Source organism: Gasterosteus aculeatus, chromosome 12, assembly GCF_964276395.1.
Source record: "Gasterosteus aculeatus chromosome 12, fGasAcu3.hap1.1, whole genome shotgun sequence".
NCBI classification, from domain to species: domain Eukaryota; kingdom Metazoa; phylum Chordata; class Actinopteri; order Perciformes; family Gasterosteidae; genus Gasterosteus; species Gasterosteus aculeatus.
In genome coordinates, this window is record NC_135700.1 from 7,077,190 (window position 1) to 7,087,924 (window position 10,735).

The 10,735-nt window shown below is 44.4% G+C and overlaps 1 protein-coding gene across 2 annotated transcripts; it reads left to right on the forward strand.

Annotated features, from left to right (window-relative positions):
- The first annotated feature begins 1,904 nt into the window (after positions 1-1,904).
- On the forward strand, positions 1,905-7,326 carry gpib (glucose-6-phosphate isomerase b). Of its 2 annotated transcripts, none has more exons than XM_040166164.2 (18): positions 1,905-2,139; positions 2,390-2,480; positions 2,720-2,788; positions 3,018-3,137; positions 3,222-3,305; positions 3,489-3,635; positions 3,765-3,836; positions 3,922-3,966; positions 4,063-4,116; positions 4,642-4,702; positions 4,894-4,937; positions 5,063-5,215; positions 5,378-5,507; positions 5,648-5,724; positions 5,936-6,064; positions 6,310-6,385; positions 6,640-6,706; positions 6,911-7,326. In XM_040166164.2, the coding sequence occupies exons 1-18, from the start codon at positions 2,021-2,023 to the stop codon at positions 7,032-7,034; spliced, it is 1,662 nt and encodes a 553-aa protein (XP_040022098.2). In that variant the 5' UTR covers positions 1,905-2,020; the 3' UTR covers positions 7,035-7,326. The 2 variants fall into 2 exon arrangements, 1 of the variants encoding a protein (XP_040022098.2); XR_013451493.1 differs by having other exon boundaries at positions 1,907-2,139; positions 5,936-6,204.
- Positions 7,327-10,735: the final 3,409 nt, after the last annotated feature.

Consider the following 10,735-nt stretch of genomic DNA (forward strand, 5'->3'; position numbering starts at 1 on the left):
TAGGTGGCTGTCCCTTTCAGCTATAACATAAGGAAAGCTTTGTATCCGGATTTACATGATAGGACAACACGCGATACGGGAAATGATACTATATGTATATCAAACGTGGTATTTTATTTCATTTATTTATTTAATAATAATATTCTTTATTTTGTTATTTGGTACACAAGCAGCTGTAGCCATCTAGAAAAGCAGGATGCTAAACAGCTAAACAATGCCTTCAATGTTTCTCTGTACATCATTTTAGTCTTTAACAATAATTTAGTCATTATTCGTCATTTTTGAGCTATGACGCAGTGACTCACATAATAACATGAAAGGCTTTAGTTGCATAAAGTCGTATTGGGTCATTGGTCACCCAACTGGTCGTCTGCCAACCGATAAGTTTTCTCTAACTGCTACATTTAGCCTAATTTAAAATTGTAATTATATTTCTCGTTCTGTTTTGAAATACATCAGACACATACATTATCAACATAGCTTAAAAAAAAATATATATATATATATATTTTCTTATTTTCTTCCTCTGGTGAAATCACTTAAACTATTTGCGGTTTTTATTTTGTTTATTAACCCCTGTGGATAAGCCTAAAACAGAATGATTGGTTCTTGTTAGACAGCTTTTCCCGCCCTCCAATGTTAGATGAAGAGCATTACACCCTGACCCCGTGTTTTTATTAAACGGTCGCTTGGAGGCGTTGAGATCCGCAAATTGCATACAATAATTATTCTTGTCTGGGGTTCATTTCTATGGTATAAAAGCTTATGTAGGCTGATGTGGATATCTAATGCATATTTTTCTTCCTTCCATTTATGTGTTGGCTGTCATGACAACAACTAAATGGTAGATCATTACAATTTAAAAAGTGCAACCTAATAAATAATAAAGAAATGTATGCTCACATAATAAATAAATATGATTTAAATAGATGAATGAAAAGCTTCAACTTAATTTCCCTTGTGTCATCAATATGTAACTATAATCAATAGATTACTGCAAACGTACCAATGTTGGTTAGTTTTTTACTTCAAGAAGTGCCAGAAAATAAATAAAAATACATTTGAAGAGTATGTGTATTTAATATGCAATGATTTATTACTGCTTGTTCACTCTTGCACCTTAATCTTTAGGGCAGAGGTCTTCAACAGGGGGTCCGCGACCCCCAAGGGGTCCGCGAAGGTACTGCGGGGGGTCGCGACATTTTTGGTTGATAAGACAATTTTTTAAAACATTTTTTTCCCCCACAAATGTAAATGTCTTCAGAATCAGAATTTTATTTATGGTATTTAAATACACATTAACATGAATCCAACATATTGAAGCGAACGGATAAATTGATGGAGAAGACGTTATCTGTCAGTGCGCAACGCACACATTCAGCTACACACATTCAGCTACACTCAGCAGCTCTCAAGCTGGGCACCGATTCACTCACTGCTCCTTTCATGCAAATACGACAGCGCAGGCACCAGCCAATCAGATCGCGTTTATGCTCACGTCTAAAGAGCGTGAAGCTCAAAAATAAAAGATGGCGGACCAAACTCCGTAGGGGGTCCCTGCTCCACCTCGCAATCAGTTTGGGGGACCTTGGCTTGAAAAACGTTGAAGACCTCCCCTTTGGGGTATTAGAGTTGACCTTTATTCACATTCATGTCATCTGAACTGCAGTGAGTGTCCTGTCCCATTGCTGCCTTCAATTTGTACAGCTACTGTGTGTATTTCACAGGGATTTAAAATGAGCGAAATTGTAGAATGAACAGTAGCACCGTCTGCAGCGTCTGCTGAACTACGTGCCACTGAGCTGCTGCACCAATGACGCTCCCCTATCAACACTGTAACCGTGCAGCGCAGTGTGGAGGTGTGACCTGCACAAGCCCCGCATATGGTGTGTCTCTTGTAGGAGGAGCATGAGTAGATGGGGCCTGGACGCCCTTGAAAAAGCTCTCCCTGTGACCTGCTCGGCCCCACTCAGCCAGGCCAGTCGGACACGGCGCACTGCACGAAGCCTCTCTGGACATAATGGGACTCACACAGGACCCCAACTTCCAAAAGCTGCAGGACTGGTACACAGCTCACGCGCTGAACCTCAACATCAGGCACATGTTTGAGGCTGACAAGGAGAGATTCAACAAGCTCAGGTATGCAAAGTATCTTATTGTGTTTTATTCCGTGAAATGCAGAATGCACCGCATCACTGCAGGAAGTAGATATTTCCTTTGGTACGTCAATGAGCTTTGTTATTAGTCTGTTGTCTGTTGGTAGTCAGGTTCACATGATAATGTTGTGGCCCACTCTTCTTGCTCTGCAACTGTGCAGCTTCACAAATGACTTTGTTTGGATTGTATTTGTCAGAAAACATTTTTTGCACATGTCTCTGTGTTTGGACAGCCTCCGCATGAAAACTGAGGATGGAGACGTTCTTCTGGATTACTCCAAGAATCTCATCACCGATGAAGTCATGAAGATGTTGTTTGATCTGGTAAATCCATCTTTCTCACCTGCTGCTTTAGAAATGCCAAATGTCTCAATAGCTGATCCGGGCAGCTTTGAGGAGTCAAATCCTATTAGGATTTAAATCGTAATAGACAAAATGTGTCTTTATATGTGCAATATTGAATGCATTGACTAAAGATGTGATCATTCATTTGAATCTTACTCCCAATTCCAACTATTTCATTACATTTTGGACACTTGTCTGACATTTATTGTCTTTTTCAGGCCAAGTCCCGAGGCATTGAAGCTGCCAGAGAGAAGATGTTCGCTGGAGAGAAGATCAACTTCACTGAGGTGCACGTTGTCGTCATTCATGTCAGCTGTGACTTGACTCAAAGCAGTGTTCACCTCTTGACGTTTGACGTGACAGATTAACTCCTTCGTTGTGTTTTTTTTAACTCATTGAAGGATGAACAACCGATTACAACGAATGCAGCAGCTTGTTATACTTTAACTACTTTATCAGTACTGAGTGCTATGTGTGTCTGTGTGCGTCTTTTGTCCGGGTGCTGTGGGTGTGAAGGGCCGCTCCGTGCTCCACGTGGCCCTGAGGAACCGCTCCAACACTCCCGTTGTGGTGGACGGCAAGGACGTGATGCCAGACGTCAACAGAGTCCTTGAGAAGATGAAGGGCTTCTGTCATGTGAGGGAAATGCAACGTCACGCTCTGCAGCAGCTTTGATGCACTGGAGTTTACAGCTTGCCCACTGCGATTGTTCCGTTGCAGAGAGTTCGCAGCGGTGAGTGGAAGGGCTTCACCGGAAAGGCCATCACAGATGTAGTCAATGTCGGCATCGGAGGATCTGACCTTGTGAGTGCTACTTCTGGAGAGATATTAATGCATTTTGATGAAAACATCTATGAGCCATATCGCGATCGACAGCTTTTACCACTTCACGCTTTTCCGGTCCCATGCGTTGTCTCATCTGAGCTTCCCTGTGCAGCCGCAGTCCTACCTGACCTGAATTTGTACTTGAATTGGTTTGGCTTGCAGGGCCCCCTGATGGTGACTGAGGCCCTGAAACCTTACTCGAAGGGTGGCCCTCGTATGTGGTTTGTGTCAAATATTGATGGAACGCACATTGCCAAAACCCTGGCACAGCTGAACGCTGAGACAACCCTCTTCATCGTCGCATCCAAGGTATCCGGTTTACACAGATTGCAGCAGATGAAAAAGTTCCTCAAGCAGATCTGTGCCGTTAGTTCAGTACCATTATATAGTAATGCATGATTTTCTTTGTGTTTTGTCAATCTAATTCTGCATTCATAGACTTTCACCACACAAGAGACCATAACCAACGCCGAGTCAGCGAAAGCATGGTTCCTTGAGCAAGCCAAAGATGTGAGTGTGCAGCGGCCTCGGACTGCAGCAGCCTTTTGTTAGTTGGCCCACTGATATCCCTCAATCAATCTCTGTGTTTTGACAGAAATCTGCCGTTGCCAAGCACTTTGTGGCCCTTTCAACAAACGGAGTAAGTCACAAAACATCATTAAAACAGATGAAACCTTCTGTCTCTGTCCAGACATTGAACCCTAACTGTCCTGCTATATCTGTGTCTCCCCCTCAGCCCAAAGTCAAGGACTTCGGCATCGACACTGAGAACATGTTTGAGTTCTGGGATGTGAGTGCCCCTTTATCCACAGGCCGGGACCAGGGCCGCAGCTATAAATAGATTTTGACCTGTGAAGTAGGCGGGCGGACGCTCTGTCCGGCAGCTGCTGGGTAATCAGAAGCCCCTCTCTTCAGACGCAGTTATTATTGGTAGCGACCTTTTCTCTTGCAGAGGTCACTGTAAAGGCTGAGTTGTACCAAAGGTCAGAGGGCTGCATTTTGTTCCAGCTACAATACAGCAGACAAAATAGCTGCACGTTTTTTAGAATTTAGAAAGTGTGAGTGATCTGTCCCTAGGAGAGACAAAGAGAACTAGCCACAGGATTTTAGCAGATGATCAAAGGCAACCTGATGAAGTGCATCGTGAACTGTGCTGCTCATGTCAGTGCGTATTAACAAAAACGGGTAGCTTTTGAATAATTCCATTGATGTTACCAGTTCCTTCTGTTGTGTGCAACGCTGGCTTCTCTTTCATTAAAAAGCCAAACAAGCTATTTCATACGAAGTCTATTCAGATTTTTCTTTTTTCTTTCAGTGGGTTGGTGGTCGTTTCTCCTTGTGGTCTGCAATTGGAATGGCCATCGCCCTGCACATCGGTATGAACAGGGAAAACTATTATTTTTGTGTTTTGTTACATCATAAAAGTTGTCTGACTTTGGCACCTCCGAGTTGGATTATGGGGGAGACAAAGATCGCCCTCTAATTGCTCTTGTGATATTTTAAGCCCAACTGTTGAATTGATTGTGCATTTGGTGAACAATTCTGTCACGTCTCTTCTCCTTATCAGGCTACGACAACTATGAAAAGCTTCTTTCAGGAGCTCATTGGATGGTAAGTGCTTCTCCAACACCTTCAGTCGGACTCCCGAGTGTAGAAAAACAATCCACACCAGCTTTCCTGGAGCAGAAACATGAAGAACACACAGATGTGCATTCGCCTCCCTTCCTCTCCTGCAGGACAACCACTTCCGCACCGCTCCTCTGGAGAAGAACGCTCCCGTCCTGCTGGCTCTGCTGGGCATCTGGTACATCAACTTCTTCCACGCTGAGACCCACGCCATGCTGCCCTACGACCAGTACATGCACCGCTTCACCGCCTACTTCCAACAGGTCCGCACCCACAATGCCGCAGGAAGCTCAAGTACTATTTCACAATGCTAAATACGTTTTCCAAAAGGTGAAACTACTTGCCGATGTCAGCACAGGCCGACAGGACAACGCCATGTGAGTTTAGGACGTGTTACCGTTTTGATGGATATCGGTTATCTGTAGGGTGACATGGAGTCAAACGGAAAGTACATCACTAAAGATGGAGCACGTGTGAACTACCACACTGGGCCGATAGTCTGGGGAGAACCAGGAACCAATGGACAGCATGCCTTCTACCAGCTCATCCATCAAGGTAACGTCCCCAAAGATCCGCTTCGAGGTTTCAGTCAGAAGTTTCACAGACCAGGTGTTGTGTCTGTTGCTGGCGATAACGCTAGTTGGTTAGCCTCATGTCATGTGTCACCAATGCAGTCCAACTGTGTTGTGTCTCAGGAACACGCATGGTGCCTTGTGACTTCCTGATCCCAGCTCAGTCACAGCATCCCATCAGAGACAACCTGCACCATAAGGTACCCCCTGTGTTTGAAGACTTTTTCATCTAAAGCAACAAGGTAGAGAGCGGTAGTGTGCTCAGGAGTATATGTCTGCGGTCCAGTGGTGTGCAGCTGTGTTAATCGCCAGTATTGTAGCAATCAATTTGTTACAGCTCTGAGAGGCACCATGTGAACATACGCTGACTGCACTGCACTGTGTCTGAACGGGTGTGATGTGCGGCTGTAGATCCTGCTGGCTAACTTCCTGGCCCAGACAGAAGCTCTGATGAAGGGTAAGACCACAGAGGAGGCCAAGAAGGAGCTGGAGGCCGGCGGCCTGAGTGGAGACGCCCTGGAGAAAATACTGCCACACAAAGTGAGTCACATCAAGAAAGGAAACGCACCGACAAGTGAGACCAACGGCAACAAACGTAGGCCTACGTTTGAAAATCATTTACTCAAACCCAAGAAATCCCACTGGTTGGGAAGTGCCAGCAGAGTGAGGAGACAGAGGAGGTAGTGCCCCCCCCCCCCCCCCCCCCCCAGTGAGCATGAGTGAAAACAGCTACCGAAACACAAATTAAGGACATTTGTTGTCATTTCTGTCCTTGTTTAATAAAGGTGTTCCAAGGAAACAGGCCAACCAACTCAATTATCTTCAAGAAACTGAGCCCGTACACGCTTGGAGCTCTTATAGGTGAGAGCAAACAATGTTTCTGGTGACTGAGAGACACTGATGATAACATTAGGAAACCATGAATCAAATCACAGGTCACAGGCATGAGGCTAACACATACTGAAAATAACCAGACAATGTTCATTGACAGCCACTGTTAGGCTTACTATTCATCCTCATTAATGATACTATTTTCTTCTTTTATAATCCCATTGCATTATGTCTGCAGTCATTTTTTGTTCATGTGGTTATGATTATTCTGTCTTGTTTTGCAGCAATGTATGAGCACAAGATCTTCATTCAGGGTGTCATGTGGGAGATCAACAGCTTTGACCAGTGGGGGTGAGACCAATGTCGAGTTCAAACAGAATATGCATATAATAATATAATATATATATATATATGAGACGTGACAACATGCTCACTTTACAGTTGTAGCAGGAGTAACATGGATAATCATGAGTAAATGAGTGACTGTGTATCAGGGAGTTGTTTGTGTTTGATCCCTGAACCCGTCGCCTCTCTCCTTCCCCGCCGTATTATTAGGGTCGAACTGGGCAAACAGCTCGCCAAGAAGATTGAGGCCGATCTCCAGGACACCGCAGAGGTCCACTCCCACGACTCCTCCACCAACGGACTCATCAACTTCCTCAAGAATAACTTTGCCTGAGTTGAGGCCCCCCAGCCGCCAACCTCCACATCATTATCCGGCAAATCGGCTCTCGAGGCCGCTGGTCACTCCCACGCAGTCGAGCTGAAGCATTCTGTATGTTTTTACTCTTATTGTGGAGACGGTTTCTACGGTCCGATTTTTCTACGTTAGTTCGTTCACAAACGTGAAGGGCAAAAATCTTTTAGTATTTAAGTTGTGATACATGCTTTCACTGTCGCTTTGTCACACAAAATGTAGTTTCTGGAATAAATGTATCTGCACTGTTATAATGTGCTGCAAAAAAAGGAAACGCATGTATTCTCTCAACCCCATCACTGTGTGTGTGAAAAACGCCACTAGATGGCATTAGAGTGCCGGATTATATCGCCGGGACCAAATCTGCCACCCAGTAATCCACCATTTATTCAGTGGAACAAGAGTTCAATCCCACAAATCCCCAGACACTACAGCATCCATTTAGAGAGAAAAACAAACAGCATGTGACTAAAAGACGGTCCATCAACTTCATTTGCTCAATATTTGTCAGTAAATGTCTCTAAAAAACATAAAATTACAAACATACAATTCACGGTTCACAATACATCGTGAGAGGCTACCAAAGACGAGGCTCTAAGAGGAAATACACTCCACTATGTTTTGTTCTACTCACACTCACAGTGTTTGCGCTATGAAGACAAACAGAAAGTTAAAAAAAGAAAAAAATCCTAGACCGTCAGACACTTCTATGCTGTTGCCAGGCAACAATACTTCAAATCTACTTTTTTTAAATCTCTGGCTCTGAAACAGGATACAGAAGAAGTGAGTTTGACTGAGGACACAGAGCTTTTTTAGTGTAATGTTATTCAGTCTCAGGTACCACAAAACAATTAGTGTCACATAACTAATTGAAACGGTCATCTGAAACATGCATACATTAACTTCAACCCACAGCTGACTTTCTTAAACTTAAACTTTCCTCCAGGTTAATCAAGTCAGGTGCAGTAGGTTAAAATAAACAAGCAAGGCAACATGAGGAAATAAGGCACCAGGCCCAAGCTTAGTTCATCAGAGAGCATGAAAGCATGAAAAGGGTTGTGTGCGCGTTCCTGAGATGTTTGTTCAACAATGGCCCTGCACACTCTCACATTCCTCTTCATGCTTTATTGGTTGGCCCTGTCAGTCATTTTTTTTCTCTCCAGCCCGTTTAAGAGCTGCCGCCCCCCCCCCACTCCCCCTGGCAGGGTCCCAACCCTCCTCAGTACTGTGGTTGTGCCGCCCCAAGTTCATGGTGCTGTCTGACGAAGGGTAGGAGCAGAGTTAGAGATTCTTCTCAACGGACTGACTATACCAGGGAGCTTTTCCAGCTCGCTCCGAGAGGCATTCAGATAATTTGCATTCATCAAGTGCCAGAGCACTGGAAGCCGTTTCAGGGTCAGCATCCTTGCATGTGAACAAGTTCGGAAGCTCAGCTTCAGTACAGAAGAGCAGCCTGCAGGTCCGTATAGCTAGTCTTATTGCTCGCCTCAACTTAATGTGCACGGCCGTCCGCCCCCACCGAGGGACCTTTGGAGACCACATAAACCCAGTGCATGATGCAGATGGTCCCCATCTAGTCCCCAGTCCGAGTAGTTTAAGGCTGTCATTGAAAGCTCTGCAAAAAAAAGAGAAGAAAAAGAAGGCCAGCTTCATTTTTCCCACGACCACTGGAGTTATATAAAGATTAACTGAAGTACGTGGGCAGGGCTCGTAGTGCTGCAGCATAAGAAGCCTGTAGCAGTCCCATGTGGCTGCAGGGGGCTCCAGCTGACCCCTTGTTGCTCTGGCTTCATGCCCCCCCTCAAATTCCCCAACTCCTCCAGCAACACATTTTTTTAAGATCTCCTTTTAGCTGCATCCATCTTCCAATGCATTGCTGTTGAGGTCCACCTTGCAAACATGATACGTTGATTTCCCTTACAGTGAGAAATACAATAAACCATCTGATGAAGAGAAAAATGAAGCCGTGCATCCCTCACCTCCCTGTGAAATGGCTTGAAAAATATTCTTAAGCAACAAAAACTATATTGAATTAATGTTTTGGTAAAAAATATCACATGAAAATATTTGCATGCTCCATATCTGAATAATTCCATTGAGATTTCTCTGACCTCAAGGAACAGTCAGACGTTTATTTCAGCAATTCATCTCTGCCAAACTACCAGACAGCTGGGCGAGTTCATCCTCATGAGACGCCTCTAGATCAGTTATCCTCCTGGAATACTGTGCACTCCTTGTAAGAGTTTTTGTCTTCACTGCCTCTCCCGAATCCTCAGAAATACAGATATACAGTCCAACATCTGGCTCTTATTTGGCTTCGCAATGTGAAAGATAAAAATACAAATACTCCCACGCTGATTTCGGCTGCTGCTAGTTTGATACGATATGTTCAAAGTGGCAGTTGGTATCTCACATTTTTTCGATCAAGGCTGTTTTCGGTTAAAATGACACATTTTTTGCCACGCAAGCATGAGTATTTGTGTCTGCAGGGCTGTTTTGTAGAAGTGATTCAGCACATCCAAAATGAAAGATAGAACACATTATTCAGTCTTCTGAATCACATATGCACTGTTGCTTTAGATAAAAAGGTACCATGTTTATCCAAACATAAGCTCTATAAGGCCTTTCTTTCAAACAGACTTGATGACTTATCAATCACACTGGCTCTGTTCCTTTCAAGTGCTCCCGTGAGAGTGAGCTGGCATGATGCAATCAAAATGCATTCGGTAAAAAGGTTTTTGAAAAATGATTGATCCTACATTTAAACTCAATAGCATACTTTGTTAGGCCCTCAACTGCTGGTAAATGCCTTTCAAACTGCACATCCCCAATAATGTTAAAGTTTCTGATGAACCAATGTGAAAGGTCTGCAAACGAAACCGGACGACATCACCAGGAACCACACTGATTACATCACGTGTGTGTTTTCACGTGTTTGCGAGCAGCCTACACTCACACTCGTTTGACTCATATTTAGTGGGGTGAAGTGAAATCATTTGCAGAGTTGAGCTGCTCCATTTTAATTGACTGAAGTATGCATCTTAAACACAATATTTAAAAATAAGCGATTGTTTTCAGTATGTTATGCTCTGGCTAGCAGAACATGTTCAGGGCCTTAAGTGTGATTCTGTGTGATGTCACACTTACTACGTACATATTTCTATGCATGAGCGCAAACTTTCAATTGAAATAACTTCGCTCCTTTTAATGAGCGATGAAACAGACCGGGGTGGAAAACCGGAGGCTCGATTTTTTTGGTTACAGGAAAGGGGACAAAATGTCAGTAACCGAAGATGGTGGAGTGTATGCGGTAATCCTGCGGCGAGCATTTTTTCCCTCCACTTCCTGGCAGCAGAGGGACCCGCGTGCTCCAGAGGGAAGGTGTTCTTTTGTGCCGTGGTAACAGAGCTCACCTCACAGCGGCTCCCCTGGGGCTCTGCTACCTCTGCACACACACACACACACACACACACACCTCCCTGAGTCACAGGGGCGAACCCTCACACACATAAAGGGCGCTTTGTGCCCCAACTCATGGAGCTGACAACCAACACCAGCGAGCCCCTCACACTGAACGCCAGTGTTTAGCTAACAGGAGCCCAGTCAGAGGACAGACCGCTCCTATGTGCGGCATCTCCAGCTATCTGTGTATCAGTGGCTTCTAAACTGAAATGGAAAAGTCA